General features: G+C 43.6%; 2 protein-coding genes and 1 long non-coding RNA gene across 4 annotated transcripts; 2 read left to right on the plus strand and 1 right to left on the minus strand.

The window, feature by feature from the left end:
• Positions 1 to 1276: 1276 nt before the first annotated feature.
• On the plus strand, positions 1277 to 2311 carry LOC112878200. Its single transcript, XR_003225650.1, has 2 exons — positions 1277 to 1697; positions 1975 to 2311. It is a non-coding gene; the product is annotated as an uncharacterized LOC112878200 (long non-coding RNA).
• Positions 2312 to 3590: 1279 nt separating this feature from the next.
• On the plus strand, positions 3591 to 5039 carry LOC112873262 (uncharacterized mitochondrial protein AtMg00810-like). Its single transcript, XM_025936260.1, has 4 exons — positions 3591 to 3765; positions 3986 to 4425; positions 4561 to 4743; positions 4839 to 5039. Exons 1-4 carry the CDS (start codon positions 3591 to 3593, stop codon positions 5037 to 5039), a joined length of 999 nt encoding a protein of 332 aa, XP_025792045.1.
• Positions 5040 to 10743: 5704 nt separating this feature from the next.
• On the minus strand, positions 10744 to 17395 carry LOC112875024 (3-oxoacyl-[acyl-carrier-protein] synthase II, chloroplastic-like). Of its 2 annotated transcripts, none has more exons than XM_025938701.1 (13): positions 16857 to 17395; positions 15882 to 16087; positions 15578 to 15781; positions 15359 to 15469; positions 15153 to 15248; positions 15029 to 15074; positions 14818 to 14897; positions 14576 to 14644; positions 14397 to 14481; positions 14136 to 14290; positions 13956 to 14036; positions 11642 to 11701; positions 10744 to 11248 (listed from the first exon to the last, which is right to left on the minus strand). In XM_025938701.1, exons 1-13 carry the CDS (start codon positions 17035 to 17037, stop codon positions 11132 to 11134), a joined length of 1491 nt encoding a protein of 496 aa, XP_025794486.1. In that variant the 5' UTR covers positions 17038 to 17395; the 3' UTR covers positions 10744 to 11131. The 2 variants fall into 2 exon arrangements, with proteins under 2 accessions (XP_025794486.1, XP_025794488.1); XM_025938703.1 differs by lacking the exon at positions 16857 to 17395 and adding an exon at positions 16169 to 16235.
• Positions 17396 to 18726: the final 1331 nt, after the last annotated feature.

Consider the following 18726-nt stretch of genomic DNA (forward strand, 5'->3'; position numbering starts at 1 on the left):
TTGACCTAATCAATCAATCATTTCACGCAATCCTAGTTGCCTTCATAGTATCATGAGACCGGGCTCCATACCCGCACCCTAGCGTACCGCCACCGGCGCTGCTCCCGCACGCGATTCCCTTGTGTCGCGTCCACCGCACCGGTCATTCCAAGCCGTCACTGCCTCCCCATCCCGCACCGGCTCCCCAGCCGGCCCGATGGCACCTGGCTCCGTTCCTCCAGGCAATGGCGCAACCGCTGGTGCCCTTCCCGACGCCGAGGCCGAGGCCAAGCGCAAGTGCGCGGAGGACGCCCGCACCGCGTGTCTGGCCAAGCGCGAAGCTGCTCTCGCCCACGCCCAACAGGTTGAGCAGGACGCCGCCTCCTCCTCCTAGGAGCGTCACGTAGGGCGCCCGCACGCGTGACGACCTAGATTGCGCCGCCCGCGAGCGTAAGGCTGCCGCTGACGCCCCCGCCGATGTCCACTCCATCACCACTGACCCTTCTTTGGCCGCCGCCGCCGCCGCCGGCGATCTCCAGGGTGCCTTGCTTCTCCATGAGGCCGCTGCCATCCTCAATCTGCACGCCCAGGCCGTTGCCGTGCAGAGCATCCGGAGTCTCGTCCCCGTCGTCCTCGACATTACCTCTGGCAGCTACTCCCGATGGCGTGAGCAGTTCCTTCTCACCTTCGGCAAGTACTCGCTGCAAGAGCACGTTCTTCAAGGCGCCACTTCTCGCTCCACCTGGCTGGCCATTGAGGCCTAGTTCCTTGGGAACAGAGAGGCGCGCGCCCTTCACCTCGACGCCCGCTTCAGGACGTTCATATAGGCGACCTCTCCGTCATGGACTACTGCAAGCGCTTCAAGCGTATGGCTGATGACCTAGCTGACCTTGGCGAGGCTGGCACTGACCGTACGCTCGTCCTCAACGTGCTTCGCGGTCTCAACGAGAAGTTCACTTCCATCAGCCATCATCTTCACCGAGGTTTCCCGTTCCCCTCCTTTTTTGGAGGTGTGTGATGACCTCATCCTCGAGGAGCTCACCTTGGCGAACCAGGCGACCACCCCCTCCACTGCGATTCTCACTGGGACCTCCACCTCGACCTCCCCTCAGCGCCCTTCAGCACCACCCTCTCAGTGCCCCTCCAGCTGGTCCAGCTAGCTCTGGCTCTGGGGGCGGCAAGGGCAACGGGGGGAAGGGGTGGTGGTAGTGGCGGCTCCGGCAGTTCGAGCTCCTCCGGGAAAGGCGGCCGCGGCAAGCACAGCAAGAGCTCCAGCAAGGGCGGCAGCAGTTCCCAGACCTTCGCAGGCAACAGCAGGTCAAGCGGGCGCCCCTCTTGGGCCGCCGCGGAGTGGCCCTCCTTCTACAACCCTTGGACGGGCACCATCCACATGTGGCCCGGTTCAAGGCCTCCGATCACCCCACCTACTACTGCTGGCGCGCCTGGACCTCCCGCACCAAACCAGCAGGTGCTGGTCGCCCAGCAGTTGGCGCTGCAGGTGCAGCAACAGGCCCTTCAGGCGCCCATTCAGCCTTACAGAACCCGTACTACGGCACTCCAGCACCTCAGCTCTACTACGGCACCAACTTGGCACCTAACCACCAGTCGCCCCCCGAGTTTCAACACCCCATGACCGGCCTCCCCTCCTCCTGGGATCAGCAGTCGCTCGCATCGACTTTCAGCACCATGTCGCTCCAGCAACCTTAGCAGACTGATTGGTATTTCGACTTAGCTGCCACCTCTTACTTGACCTCATATTCCTCCACTCTTTCACATGTTTTACCTCCACGGTACCCTTTTCCTTCATCAATTGTTGTCGGTGATGGTTCGTTGCTTCCCGTCACCACTACTAGCGCTACATCTCTTCCTGGTCATTTGTCTCTTAATAACGTCCTTGTTTCTCCATGACTTATGAAGAATCTTATTTTCGTACGCCAATTTACTTCTAATAACAATTGCTTCGTTGAATTTGACCCCGCTGGTTGTTCTGTGAAGGATCTGGCGTCAGAGAGAGTGATCATCAAGTGCAATAGCTCCAGTCCGCTGTACCCACTACCGCTTCCCACGACACGTGCTCTCATAGGCACTTCTGCTCCTTTGCTATGGCATCACCGTCTCGGTGACACCCCCCTCATGAGGTCTCGCGGCGGTCATTCCCTCCTGTAATAAAGCATCTAGCTCCTTGTGTCATGCTTGTCAGCTAGGACACCATACTCGTTTGCCTTTTCAGTCGTCAAGCTCTCGTGCTACTACTATTTTTATCCCATTCACTGTGATTTGTGGACATTGCCGTTCCCTAGTGCTTCTGGATTTAAATAATCTACTTGTTCTAGATGACTGCTCTCATTATTTGTGGACTTTTCCCTACGCATGAAATCCGACACTTTCTCCACTTTGGCAAACTTTTTCTCCAATGTGCGTACTTAGTTTGGCACCATGGTGAAGGCTATCCAATGCGACAATGGGCGCGAGTTTGACAACTCCAGCATGCGCACTTTTTTCCTCACACACGGCATTCACCTGCGCATGTCTTTCCCATACACCTCACCTCAGAACAGTAAAGGAGAGCACATTATTCGCACAATTAACAATGCTGCTCGCTCACTTCTGTTCCAGGCCAGCCTGCCTCCTTATTGGGTTGAGGCCCTCCACACCGCCACACGCTTGCTGAACATTTTGCCTACCAAGACACTGAAGTCCTCTACGTCTCGCTTCGCTTTATTTGGTGTTCAGCCTTCTTATGGTCATCTTCGTGTTTTTGGTTGCTATGTTATCCTAACCTTTCAGCAACTGCCGCTCACAAGCTTGCTCCTCGTTCAGCCTTGTGTGTCTTTCTCGGATATTCCACTAATCACAAAGGGTACCGCTGCCTTGACTTACAATCTAACAGATTCATCATCTCTTGCCATGTGGTGTTTGATGAGACCTTGTTCCCGTTCTCCTCACAGTCGTCCCCCCACCCCCCGGATACGGCGGACTATGAGTTCCTTATGGATCACACTGACTTTGTACCGGCTCCCATTGGACCCGTACAGTCTTTACCTGCAGGTGCTCCTCCTAGCGATATCACCCAGCCATGGGCGGCCACTGCACGACCACATTCGGTCACGGCCTCCACGCCTACGACACCGCCGCCGCTCCAGCAACTGGAGTCACCCCCGTGCTGGGTGCTCCGCGCGGTGCGGCCACCGTATCCTCGAGCGCTGCCGCCACCTCCCCGTCGCTAGGCGCAGCTGCGGTTGCCGCCCCCTTGTCGCCGCCGTCGCCTGTCGCCATAGCGCCGCCTGCTGCGAGCACCAGCCGCACCCCCTGCTGGTACCCTATCTCCCTCGACGGGTTCCCGCATGAGGCCCCTCGGAGACTGCATGCAAGTCTACTCCCGCGGGGCCGTTCATGCCCCCATCAGGTCCTCTCCTCAGGATCCCGCTCCACTGCCTACTCTTCGGCCGCTTCGTCGCGGCGCTGTCCCCGTGCAGCCTGTGTCTAACCAACACAGCATGACTACACGCGGGAAGAGCGGCATCCAATTCCGTTGATCTACAATGCCACGACACTATCTCCTATTCCCTGTTCATATCGGGGGCCTTGCCGATCCAAATTGGCGAGGTGCCATGCAGGAGGAGTTCGACGCTCTCTTGGCCAACCGCACATGGGCTTTGGTCCCACGTCTGCCGCGCGCCAACATTGTGAGAGGGAAGTGGGTTTTCAAGCACAAGTACAAGGCAGACGGTACACTAGAGCACTACAAAGCCCGCTGGGTTCTCCGCAGCATCACTCAGTGTCCAGGTAATGAGAACTTCAGCGCTGTTGTGAAACTAGCTACAAGTCGCACTGTTTTGTCCTTGGCACTCCTCATCGCTGGCCGATACATCAGCTGGATATGAAGAATGCTTTCCCCCATAGCCACCAGTCTAAGACAGTCTATTGCTCCCAGCCAACAAGTTTCGAGGATTCAGCTCACCCTAATTTTGTGTGCCAGCTTAATCGATCGCTTTATGATCTTAAGCAAGTGCCCGTGCTTGGTACAGCCGCTTCGCCTCCTACATCTTGCATCTTGGATTTGTGGAAGCCAAGACAGATATTTCGCTGTTCATCTACCACCAGGGAGCGGACACTGTCTATCTACTGTTTTACGTGGATGACATTGTTCTTACGGACTCGTCGCCACCCCTGCTACTCCGTGTCATTGGCATTCTACAGCAGGAGTTCTCTATGAAGGATGTGGGGGAGCTTCATCATTTTCTAGGTAGGCGCGTGCAGTGTTCCGGTGATGGTCTTCTTCTATCTCAGCGGCAGTACATGATGGAGATTCTCGACCGTGCTGGTATGTCTGACCGCAAGCCTTGTGCCACTCCAGTTGACACAAATCCAAAGCTTCCTGCTGATGGTGGAGTACCTGTTGCCGATCCTATAGAATTTCGCAGCCTTGCTGGAGCTTTGCAACATGTAACTTTCACTCAGTCAGCAAGTATGTTTCCACATGCATGATCTCGAGAGCCTCATCTTGCTTCTCTCAAGCGGATTCTTCTCTACATACAAGGCATCTTACACCTAGGTTTACACTTGTGTCCGTCTTCTCAGTCTGATCTTGTGGTCTATTCTATTGCTGATTGGGCTGGTTGCCTTGACACTCGCAAGTCAACTTCAGGTTATGCAGTATTCCTGGACGACAACCTCATCTCCTGGTCCTCGAAGCGTCGGACTGCAGTATCTCACTCGAGTGCAGAGGCGGAGTATCGAGCTGTCGCCAATGCCGTGGCTGAGGTTTCGTGGTTGCGCCAACTTCTAGTTGAGCTAGGATGCTTTGGTCTACTACGACAACATCAACACTGTTTACGTGTCTGCCAACCCCCATCCAGCATCAGTGCACCAAGCATGTGGAGATCGACCTCTGCTTCGTTCGGGAGCGAGTTGCTACAGGAGCTGTCTGCGTTCGCACTGTTCCTACCAGTTCACAGTGCGTCGACATCTTCACTAAAGACCTGCTATCTTCTGAGTTCACGGAGTTCAGGTCTAGTCTGAACGTTCAGGCTGCCGACGACAGGGTGTTAGATATGTAAATATGTGTGTGCGTGAGAGCCCAGACGTGTGGCACGCCTGGGTAGTGGCCGGCCCTAGGCGCCACCGTACCTGTTAGTTAGGTTAGGCAAGCTATTCCTCGACTGGTATAGGGTCTGCCTATAAGTGTGTAACACATCCTTGATCTAATCAATCAATCATTCCACGCAATCCTAATTGCCTTCAATCTTATCTATGCCGTCTCCTAACTATCATCTATATGTAGCCGATTATTCACGGTTAGTATTTAATTAAACGACATGAATACTTGGGGTTACAAGCCACCACAGATATAGTCAATGCAAAATTACCTTTCTTATAAGAAAAATGAAAAAAATACGTTCAAACCTAGAGCAGTCTCCCGGCCAGGTTTACAAGGGCTACCTCTAAGCCCAAAGAAGAACTTAATAGAAAAACATAATTAAAATTGCAGATGGCTTAGCTCTAAGAACATGGGATAGTTCCTCCTTGAAAAAAAAAAAGCTTTTCCAACGCACCTTAGAGAGTATACCAGCGCAAAAAATGGTACTATTATAGACCAGCAAGCAAGCATAACAATCTCTCTGAAAATTGTTGATCCAAACATGGTTCTTGCATTGCGGCGGGAATCATATTCAAATCTTCAAGCTCAGCACAGAAACAGTAGTTCGGAACCAAAGTTTGGAATTGTTTTTTACATGGAACCTAAATGTACATCACTACTATTCATGATAGTGGATCCAAGTAGAGCTTCAGACCGGTTGGTTTTCTTAGGACACTTTGATCGATTAATCTACCATATTGAGTCGATGTTCTCACCTTACTCAGCGACCATACACTTAGAGCAATCCCAACTCATAGTATCTATAGGTAGTGTCTATATTGCTATATTATCAAGACACCATCTTTAAAAACTACACTCTACAACCCATGATATATTGGTGTGGATTCCTATTAAATTCACTCTCTTTTCTCCACCTATCATATTTGTTCTTCATTTATTACGAAGGCACCACCTCACTCTCAATGCACAACTTGTAATGTCGATCTAGCGTATTAGTTTACGTATTGACACTAGTTCTTGCATTAAACCCAGTTTCTTCCTCTCTCCACTCTCATTTATTTTGGTGTCACATAAGCTAAAAATCCTATATGGCGGTATAATTAATGCTATGAAAACCATCGGGTTGCAATGCCCTCCAGGCCACCTAGTAGCTAGCCTTCGTGATGATCTGTACGTGACTAGGACGCCGTCGGATCAAGCATTCAAGCTGAAGGCTCCGGGGCGAGCGCAATATACATACATCACGGGCATTCAATCATGCATGCATACTAGCTAGACTGGGCCAAGAAAAGAAAATGCAATACTAGCGCGGTCAGACTTTGAACGAGAGCTACAGTATCTATCCTGCATGTATGTGACCGGGCACCGCTTCGGTGTTCAGTTTTGGATAGGCACGTACTCGGTCGTCCATGCAGTGAATGAATTATGGACTTCAGTTGCGATCGGCCGGCCGGCAGCTCCTTTTCGGCCCTCAAAATCGATTCCAGCTTGTTCGTGTTTCGACCAAAATTCATCGCTAGTACCAGCAGGGGAGAGCGAGAGGGGGGGGGGGGGGGTGTGGGAGAGATCAACGACCATGCCCTGTTTGTAGCCAATCATTCTATGAGCGAGTAGGGTACAAGGAGAGATGGGACGGATTGCACTTGCGGCTAAAGATACCGTCGATCGATCGTCCATGGTGCCAGCAGACATGTGTTCAGTATCATTGGTCTGAGGACATCTTTGGATAGCATCAACCTTTTGTAAGATCCCTGTTGATGTACTTACAGTGTTATCTCTATGCTAATTAACAACTGCAGCATTTTCATCATCTTGTTTTTACTGTGTCTCAAATTTTAATATTGCATATGTGGTGTTGATGGTTATTCATAAAGTAACTAGTCATATTTAGAATTGTAGAGCATGTTTAAGAGGTCAGTTAGCTGAACAAACTACTATTCTTATTTCGTACACTTTCTCTTTATTTGATGTGGCTGATTTCTTCCAGTTTCGATGTGTTCATGTTACTGGCGGAAAGTACCTTTTCTGATATCATCTATAAATTTTTTTTTCACAAATCGAATCATTTACAGTTTTGCATATATATGATAAGTATAATAATGTAATATCAAAAATTAATGGCATAAAATAATTCTAATGACAATTGTAGTAGTTTTATTGATAATTTGGAACATTATGCTTAAAAATAGTAAAGTAAATCTGACCATATGAAGTATTATTTAAAGAATGCCTAAAAACGTATAACATAAATACTAAATGGACTAACTCTTTATTGATAATTAAAATATATGTACTTTCCCTTCATTAGTCTCTACTCCCTCTCTCTCTCTCTCTCTCTCTCTCTCTCTCTATATATATATATATATATATATATAAGCATTTCTAGTTTGTCCTAAGTCAAATCTTTTTGACTTTGACTATCAATAGCAAAACAATTCACAAAGATTATCAACATAAAAGTAAAAGTTACTAGATTCATCATAAAAATGACATCTTAATATGTAATTCATTTTATTTAAAATAATTTATTTTTATAGATACTGTTGCTTGTTGGTCCAAGTAGCATACTGAATTGTTGATGTTCTAAAATGCATATTTGTGGATGGAGGGAGTACATCTTAACTCCATTGATATGCCATTTATGTAATATGAAGTTAGTATCATAAGTAACTTTTTTTAATATGAATCGAACAACATTAATTTTGTGTCATAAAACTTATATAGAATAATTGTTAGTCAAATGCTTGTCCAAATAAGCGAAACGAAGTACACCTCTTAAAGATAAATGGAAGGAGACTACACAACATTCATCCGGCCTTCACATTATATTCTAAGGAACCAGGTATGATATTTTTGATGTTTTTCTTCTCAGATTTGCTGGCATCGTCCACAGCATAAGCAGTGCCATGGTCTATGACAGTCATCACACTGTAGTATGAACAACGTTGGTTAACCATGTTCTTCGTCTTGTAATATCAAAGGTTTGCTTCCTTGATTATCCAAGACAAACATGTGCAACTCCTCTAATTAGCACATACTATGTTCTAAACTTTACCAAAATATTTTAATTTTTTGTTGTTCCTGTTACGAAAATCGTGTGATATAGAGCTTTAATAATTATCAAAGAACACATAGTAGCATGGGCGAAGCCACGGCATGCTAGCCTGGTGCATAGGCACCAGGGTAAAACCAACTTTTATCAGTAAATTCACTAATATTTACCATATATCACAAGAAAAATTGGTTTGATACTTGAGGGGCGCACCACCTCAATTTTTATGTTAGCTTCGCCCCTGCATAGTAGCCAACTGGAATAATCCTTGTAGAATTTGAGAAGTGCACGAAACACTTTCTTCGGACTGAAAGCGAAAGGAAAAAAGAAAAGATGCCCTAGACTTTTTTCCATTATCGTCAAACAACTCGAACCAGTTTTGGCCGCAACGTGCATAGGATATGTCAGCAAACAAGGTTTTGGCAGACTGCTCCATGCCTCTCTCTAGCTCTCTGGTGACTTGGGCATGCATATGCATGCATGTCAATGCAAACGCTGTTGTTGCTGTCGTCCAATGCACCCTAGCACGCAGCTGACACTGCAGATATTACAGCATGCTGTTTCAGGCTGGCTGTAATAAGTTGGTAAACACTTAAAGCAGAACGTAGAGCCTAGAGGAGCAGACGCTGGCAGACAAATTCATGCAGAGGTGGAAACAGGAGCAGGGCTCGAGGCGTGCTGGCAGAAGAATCTGCTGTAGCCCATCAGCATGCATGATCAGAAATGCATGGATGCAGCTATGCAAGGCCTCAATCAATATGAGGTTCTTCGTCTTGGTCGCTTTAACTCGATCGATCGCCCTCTTAAAATTTTGTATTAATTGTGGTTTTCTTTGCATCAATAGAGCTGCCTCACAAGTCACGAGAATGCAGGTTTTGCTTCGCAATGTGGAGGCAAGTTTATTGGGTTTCAGTTACTTTCAACAAGATTGAGTTTGAGGCAATAATAATGCAGGGAAGGGGTGAGGGTTTAAGTTCCTTTTCAATTCTGTCTTTCCAAAAATATATCTATTCGTTTTCAACCTTGTCTTTCCTTAAAATATTTATATTAAAAAAATTTAACTATCCTCTTTACCATAAAGTTTTCATAAATCTTTATGTTAGCGTCGAACGACGAGGTTTAGTACATCAATGTGTTTCAGTCCAATCTCTCAATGCTGAGGTTAGGTGCGGGTACTTGGTATGTAAGCGTCTATGTTTATATTGCGTTTCTCGAAAAAAATTCCAATCCCTTAGAGATGTTGAAGTAGGATGCGAATGCGAGCGTGTTGTTTCTTCCCGGAAAAAGGTAATAATCTAAGGACATCTCCAACACTATTGCCAAATCTATAAGAGTTATTTGTATTGTTCCTCTCTCTCTCCCACCTAGACAAAATTCAAGCTCGTTTGGTAGAGTTTCTCCTGCTTCTAATTCATTGTGAGAAGTAATTATCTGAAAGAATTGATTTTGGGTTTGAAAGTGATTCTCAAGTTAAGCACTCCCTCTATCCCAGAATATAGCTATTTTTAGGTTTTTCTCAAATCAAATCTTTTAAACTTTGACCCCTGGATAGTAAAAGAATTATAAAATTGAAAACATAAATGATATTATTTGATTCATAATGAAACCAACTATCATAGCATATAACCTTTTCTATTTAAAATTAATTATTTTTAAAGATATTATTGATCAAAATAAAAATATTTGATTTTAACCCAGTCTAAATGTTGCTATTTAGGGACGGAGGTAGTATGAACTAATTCTGAGTAGGGAATTAATAAGGAGAAGCTACATTTTTTTTCAACTCAACGCCCTTTGGTTCATTTTATAGAATCAATTCATATAATCAACCGAGAATCACCTCTCGAATTTTTTTTTGGTAGAGCTCCTCTAGATTTAATGTAGAAGCTGCTCTAATAGCTCTGCCAAATAAACCCTTCTATGTGTTTCGCATGTGAATGGTAGCTGGTGCTTGGGTGTTGCACTTAGCTCATAACTTAGCCAAGGAGGCATGGAAATGCACTTTCACCTCCTTTTAACTATGTACTCTTGTAATCAAGCAATGCATTGCCCAATTCGGCTTTGTAAAATGTAGAGTGGGTTGACAATTGACTTCATTCCACCTCATATCTGTGACAGTATGACTTGCCAAATGATTAAATCCTTAGTTATCAAAGAAAATGACAACAAAATACACTCATAAGGTGAACAAAAAGAATTCAACAGAAGTATAGATGGGTAGAGTATGCTGTCACAACCATCATCAACTGATTTATTCATGAGCTGATTTCTTTTCCTTTCCTTGGTTTCCATGCATGAGCTCAAATTTTGTTTGGTGGTTGATGACAGCATGTTTTATGCATTCATAGTTCGTCAGAATGTTTTGTGCATTCATAGAAGAGATGCATCTTATAATCGGCAACGGATAAAAATGCACACCCATCAAAAACTAATGCAAAAAAAAAGACAAATCAATAAGCCGTGCTTTTATTGAGTATAAAACTCAGTTACGTTGCTCAATAGTCATCCTCCCAACATGCCATGCGCGCGCTGGCTCATACGTCTACGAGAGAATAGGAAATCGAAATAGCGACTTAGAACTCATGTCACGCCAGATCGCTACAGTTACCAATACATCCCAACAAATGATGAACTAGGCAGCATGTGCTGGATCTGTAAGCAAAACCACTGTATCTGTCGGGCAAACGGCTATACCAAAAATACCACGCCCAATCAAGTTCCTATATGACAAATACAATAAGCATCCGAAACAAAATAGAATGAGCCAAAGGGTACAAGGAACATCTGAATGGATGCTCTTCTCGCTCGGGATAATTTTTGCTTTGCGATTACAAATGAACCCAACTGTTATCTTCCCTCGGTTGTGTGGCCATATATCCTACTAAGCTTTTGGACTTCATCTTAATTTTGCAGTACAGGAAATGTTTGCCGAGCCTGGTGGTCTTATAAGGTCTCAATTTTTCGACGATGCATAACCACAAGAAAATCGTCAACAAAAATCATTTGAAGGGCGCAAACAAAATCGACGAGTTGTGCCCACCAAATCCAAATGAGTTCGACAGTGCCACCTTGACATCGAATCTCTCCTTCTGGGGACCCACCAGCAAGCTGACATCCTAAATCAAGATGGGAAAAGGTATATTAAAAATAGAATGTAAAATAAATGGGTAAAAGAACAGCACAAAACAGGTTTATGTGCTTTAATCAAACAAGTTGATGTCTCAGGATTGGAGACTAGCTTTTATAAACAAGGCTATTGAATTGAAAACACGCTTTCTGAAGTTAAACATGAATTGGTTCAATGAACCACAGCATCATAGATTCACTGGGTTAGTTCTTTTCATTTTCAACTTCATAGAAACAAGAAGACCCCAACTGAACCACAACAACCTGGCACCACCATTCCATATACTGATGGTCCAGCACATGTTAAATTTGGTTATAAAGAAAAGGGTCAAAACGGATTCAACATTCAAGAATGGAAAATTCTCAGTGAGAAATAAAATTACCACATTTTTCTCCGGATTATCCAAATTGATATTTGGATGTACCCAACCTGTTCTTATAGCCTGCAAGCACGCAAAGCAATAGAAATTGCATCAAGGCTTGTGATAGATCCAGCATCCTGGCATTGCTGTTCACTTAAAAATGCACAAGTAGTAAAACATAAAACAACAATAAAAAATGCACAAGTAATAAAACAGAAAACAACTGAAACTGCAATGTGTTATCGATATTCATAATGCAATTTTATCAAATACCAACATGCTGGTTGGCCATCACATACAAGGTTTGGAGCTTTTTGGAAACAGCTAGCTTAGTACATTATAATGACAACCTAATAAATCATAGGAAAAAAGAACAGATTGTTTAAATAGCTACATTGTACCAGTTTGCTTAAATGATAAGGAAAATGTGCAAAGGCATTCCAGATGCAATGAACGAAAGTTAACCCATAAGAGTTAAAAATCTCCATTTGGAGGCATAAAATTGCACTTCTGGTAGAAGCTTGAACAAGAAGTCACATGGAAAAAAGTTCCCAACATATCCTCTACAAGGGGCCCTGGCAGTAACCTTGGTACTTACTTTGGAAAATAGTCTTTTCAAGAACATAACATCAAAACCCTTGTACTTTGGAATTACATTTGTCAAGATGACTCAGGACATCATGACAAATGATGAACTAATAAGTGTTATAAGTTTAGGCACTAAAAACAACTGATGCTCTCAATATTGTTCTCAAACAAGCCGAAAACAATAAAATATCATCAAAATGCAAATGGCACATTGCCTCAACTTACAAAATTTGAACAACTGGCAAATAAAACTTTTTCGATTATTTGCATCACTTTCAACTTTATAGATAGAACAAAAGAATTGAAGCTGGTTATTGACACTACTACCTTAAAGGTGAACATGGTGACTGGTGTGAGATGGAGCTATCCAATTTTATCCATGGCATCACAGAGGCAGTCAAACTTAAGTGCATGGAACTTCACAGGTTTCAAAGGCAGTTTACATTGATAATAATTAGTGGAATCCAAATAAAACAGCATTTTCCCCCTAAAAAACATTCCCCACCTTTATCAATTATGGCATCCTACTTCCACCTCATTTCCAATGGGTGCATCTTGCACAAAAAGTGAAAATTCAAAGACCAAAAATCCATGGGGCAACCAGTGGATCTAATACTTGAATGCCAGTCACATCATTAGTGTATCTATTATGAAACCAGGGTGTTAAATTAGCTTTGTCATACTGCTGATGTTATCATGTGGTTCTAATTGCCACAAAGTCTAATCAGAATTTATGAATATTTGGGTAAAAGTTTACAATATAGTCTAAAAACACTTTCTGCAACTTATATGGAAACCCACATCGTCTGGTACCTGAGTAAAAATTACCCCCTCCATCATTACTAGATGACATTTTGGACAACCAAAACAAACTAAAACCGGTTCTTTCTTTGTCCCAAAAACATCATTCGTCATATATTAATGACTGGATGTAGTAAGTATTTCCAAAAAGTCTCAGTAGAGACTGAATCTAGATACTTTGTGAGCCACTGTAAATTCATGCGGAGTCTATTGACCAGAAATTGTATGACTAAGGAGGAAAAAAAATGCTATAATGTGGTGCTTTCCACAGTTTCAGCACAAATACTGCCATTTAGGTAGCTTATCTGTATCGAACATCATATAATATAAATAATAAACCACTGCCACTATATTGATGCTAGGAAAAAAAAAGGATACTTCCCCAAGACTCCTCTGCACATGGCGTACCCAACAAAAATCAATCTTCAGGAGTACAATATGTAAGTAACTCAAGAATTAGACGTCCACCTTGTGTTATGCTGCCTAGATGTATCAGTTGCAATTGAGAGTTGACACTTAAAGTTATCTATCAGGGAATCAGGCTATCAGCTACCTTTTGTCTTGTAAATATATAGTGACTGTATATCTGTATTAGTGAGTGGTAATTTTGCATTTGCGCACCACCTGCTACCACATATTCGTGCTTCCTAAGTTTGTACTCAGATTTATTACAGACAATATTAACTTGGCTCCACTGTAAAATGCAGAAACACCAAATTGGCTTAAACAAAAACAAATGCTGTAGTCTGGATACGTGCAACAATTGCCCATGATAAATGGAATAGTAGATCATATGTCAGCAGATAGCACACTAACATATTAAAATTGTGGACCCTATAAAGGTATAGACAATAGTTCCAGAACCTAAAACAGCAATTTTCCAGTAATAAAATAATAAGAAACAAACAAATAACCCTGATAGAAAAAGCTACATTAGCTTCCTTACTTGTATAGCAGCGACAGCTTCTATTCCACCCGCAGCTCCTAGCAGATGGCCTGTCATTGACTTCGTTGAGTTCACTCTTAACTGCAGTAAATATAGGCAAATCATTTATTCAGCTAAATTGAGGACAAAAACATAAGGTTTCTAGGTCTGAAACATGAAATCCTGAAATACGAAAATTGCCTGCGGATTCTGGCCAAAACAACGGGTGAGAGCTTCAAATTCCTTCAAATCACCCATCTGCGTAGATGTTGCATGGGCATTGATATAGTTAATGTCTTCCTTTGTTACTCCTGAATCTGCTAGTGCGTTTTCAATACAAAGAATAACCCCTCTCCCTGAAATTGCATTTGCATGGACAAGATATTAGCATTAGACACGACAAGATGAGGATAATAGGAGAGGGGAAGACAAATGCACCACAACATTAAAGAAAAATAGGACCTTCTGGATGAGGCTCTGTCATGTGGTACGCATCACATGTGAAGCTTCCTCCCAGAAATTCAGCATATATTTCTGCACCTCTTTGCTGCAGAAATCCAAAATGGGAGCTCTTAGGATTTGAATAATATCAGCCCAAAACCAACAAGAGATCGGACTCAAGGGAATTGCACGAATGAAACCTTTGCATGCTCAAGTTCTTCCAAAACAAGCACACCAGACCCTTCTCCCATAACAAATCCATCACGATCCTGTGACACGCAAGATAAAAATACTGAGACAAATAAGAACCATGTCGATTCCAAAAATTCAATAGGCACAGATGCACCAAACCAGTAAGTATAACTGATAAAATGTCTAGCATATAACTCAATTATTTGGCTAAAAAGTAATATTTAGTATTCTTTAACTTATAGCTACTTACCACATCCCAAGGCCGAGAAGCTTTTGTTGGATCACTGTTTCTCTGTGAAAGAGCTCTGCAGGCCACAAAACCTCCCAATCCTGCATTTAACAGTTTATAATAATCAAAACAGTGAATTCAATACATGCATAAAAAAACTTGAGGTTCATGTCAAAATGAAACAATAGCAATTGGGAGTGAAGATGCCTCAAATAATCAGAGTGCACCTTACCGATAGGGATGATCGGTGCATCAGAACCACCGCAAAGCATCAGATCCTGTATGTTTAGTTTACAACTGCAATTAGTAGGCACTACTAATTCCAGAAAGGATCATAAGAAAATGACATTACTTACAGCTTCCCCTTTTCTGATATGATTAGCAGCATTCAGAATGCAGAAGTTGCTGGTAGCACAAGCAGTAGAGATAGAATAATTTGGGCCCATCCAGCCCTGCATACAAAATGCAATTTCAGTAATCAAGAATCATAATATATATATATATATATAAAGAAACAAGGGAAGAAATGAAATAGCATGAAAAGATGAATCATATAAGGTACCAGGTCCATAGCAAGTATTGCAGAACCCATGTTTGTAGTTGCAAAAGGTACACAAAATGGGTTCATCTTCTTGTATGAAACCCTTAATGCTTCAATCGCGTCACTAAAAACCTGATCAAAATAGCATCAGAAATAAAGCTAATTAGAGAGAGAGAAAAAGCAGTGCGAAAAAGATATGTTCTATTTAGGAAGTGCATAATGTACTGCAAGAATCTGCACCTTCATGCCACCCATAGCAGACCCGATGAGAACCCCACACCTTGATTTTTCCAACTCATTCATGATTTCTTCAGTGATTCCAGCATTTTCCAATGCTTTCTTTCCAGCCGTTATCAAATATAGCATGAACTTGTCCATTCGCTTAGCTAGCTTTGGTGCAACCCACCCATCTGTCGAAAACGATTTGATTTCTCCTGCAATTCTCTATGTGAAACATATAACGTGTCAAAAGAGTACAACATTTCCCAGCATAACTGCACAATGAGCCTTAAATCATTATCCTTAAGATGAAGGAAATAAATACCGTGGGATAGCTGGAGCAATCAAACGCCTCTATCTCACTTATTCCACTGATACCCTGTAGAAGGTTATTGTAGAATTCATCAGGGTCATGGCCTAACGGTGTAACTACACCCATGCCAGTGACAACTACTCTCCTTTGTTTGACATCAGTTTTCTTAGTTTCCACAACTCCCCTTTCAGGATGCAAGGCAACAGCCATGGACATTCCTGCAGTTCATGAGAATTTCATTCATACAGTGTACAGCATGTATGACAAATAGAAGTGGACAAAAGAAAAGGCAGTGTTACCAACAAAATCCCTTATACCAATTGGATCCTTCTTCAAGTACCATCTATTGGTCATCTAAGTGATGGACTGGGGAGAAAACACAAAAATTAACAGATAATATAGGTTGGTTTGTTCACAATTCACACATTCCATTTCGTATGCTTGTGTGAACTAACGGTACCACACAGGCGCAGACTACACCAGGCATGACTACTAAAATATTAACAGTTAAAGAACGCAAGCTAGTTGTAGTTCCAGAATGGTCAATTCCCTCATCAAGATTTAAGTTTTCTTTATCTTGTCAACACCAGGTTTTGCAACAGGTTCTGAATTCCCCAGCAGGCACACTTTCCTCTTCCTGATAAAAATAATTGGTTTTATGTTAAACAAACGTAGCAATTGCAAACCCACCAATTCACTCAAGAGCAGGACCTGACGGCGAGCCCGAAACCATACAAAAATACTAGCCCAAGATACCAGGATCAAGCAGGGTATAATCCTCTCTCCCCTTACATCCCGGGCGCGCTCGTGTGCGATGTGACACCTGGAACCGTATAAAAATCGCACCTTTAACCCTCCTCCAAATCGCCGTGATGACACTACCGATGCGGCAGAACCCATCCATCGCAGCGAATTTTCACAGTTTTACGCTCGTGCAAGCAACAAAGAAAGTAGCCTTTGGCAAGAAGAAACGGGAAATGGGCTCACCAGAGCGAGCCCCGCCACGGCGCCGTGAGCCGGGGCGGTGGTGCGAGCCGAACAGACCCCCAACGCCAACGCCGGCGCCACGGTGCCTTCGCTGCTTCTCCTTGTCGCCAGCGCCGCAGGCCGCGGAGAGGCAGGCGGCGACGAGCCAGGTGCACAGCGGCGGCGCCACCGGCGCCGCCATTGCTCACGGCCTGGATCCTGATGGCCTGGATTCGCGGCGCGGGAGGGGTCGGGGACGCATCCACCGGCCCAAGAAACGGCGGCGTCAAGAACCGGGGAGCAGAGCACGAGATGCGTTCAGCGCCCGAACGAGGGTTGGGGTGGGTAGGCCTGGGAGTTCGTGGGAGTGGGGGACGCGGCGGGCGGTGGGTTGGCTCTAGTAATAAAGGCGGCGGCTTGGGCGCATCTGGGAGGTGGCGGACGGGGCGGAAGCCGCCATTGCCAGGTGCTCGGCGCTAGGTGTGGTGGAGGGAAGGGGAAGCGGAGCCTAGATGGTTTTAATAGAGGAAATCTAACACAACCAGATGGCAAAACCTTTTGGTGGAGTTTTTACACTTCCTTGGAATTCCTGGATTGTTTTCAGGGATTTTATAAAAACTTCTCTATTGGCCTGTAGTGGTATGTGTCGGAAACTTAAAGCTTGAGGATGGAGCGAGAGATAGCGACTGGGTGGCAAGGTTTGTTTGGGATTTTGATGCGGCCAGCTAGGGCTCTGGATGCTCCACAAAATTTCCTTGAGATGGATGGATTGGAATTAGATAATACATGGGGAAGCGAGGGAGAGAAAAGTATGGCACATCAAAAACATAACATGAGTTAAACTATGCACAACTCTGGATGATGATAGCATCTGTTTCATACGTCTCATAGTGCAAATCATATGCTTTTTAGTACTGTTGTTAGTATCGCAACTGTATTTTGTCTAAAAAGTTATAAAATTTTCTCTCTTATTCTCGCATTCATAACCCCTCAAAAGCATGACTGATTATAGAGTAAACATCAGCGCTTAACTATACTATTTCTAAATTTTATATCACTAACACTAATGTCATCATGATCGGTTATCGATAATTTACTGGTGCCATGACACTAACAACTGCAGTGTTAACAACTATGATACTGTACCGATAGAAATGAATGTTGGATTAAATGTATGAATATGCATTTGACCACCCACATTTTGCTACTTTCTAATAGCAAAAGTTCACTATATTAGATGGCGGTAAAAGGTTGGCGACCAGCACTAGGAAAAGTTTATGAACATGTATGAGGTGAAAAAAGAACATTATAATTTACTTTAATTGAAGGACAAGGTACTTGAAAAGTTATCCACAAGGAGGTAAAAATATCTATTTCACAAGACCTTTTGTAATTCAAAAGGGGCCATGAAAGATATTCTGTAATTAAAAAATTGACTTTATAGGGTCATTTTCAACTGCAACTGAACAACCAGTGAAAGGAACTCAAATTCAGTAGCAGGCTAGCTGGGCAATGCAACAAAGGAAAGAAATTATGACATCTTAGCACCAGGAAAGTAATCCAAGGGTACGCAGCAATAGAAGCCAAACGATCAAGAAAGTACTACAATTTGTAATATATGTTAGCTACATGACTACGTCTCCATTTTGTCCCAACCGCTCTAGAGTCGAATCACCCGTACCTTTCGTATGTAGCGCAAACTTTTCAGTTTTGGCCCTTCAAATCCTTTTTTCCTTTTGTGAAAAAATATGACATCCTTTTGACGACTTAGCTGCATGTTTCAAGTTGTGGTTCGTAATCCTGTAGGCACCTACTACGCATTTCTTGTTTATTTACCCGCAAAAAAAAAGAAATGCATAGTAGTTACCGAGAAAAGTAAAAAACAAAAATT

Source organism: Panicum hallii, chromosome 9 (assembly GCF_002211085.1).
Source record: "Panicum hallii strain FIL2 chromosome 9, PHallii_v3.1, whole genome shotgun sequence".
NCBI classification, from domain to species: domain Eukaryota; kingdom Viridiplantae; phylum Streptophyta; class Magnoliopsida; order Poales; family Poaceae; genus Panicum; species Panicum hallii.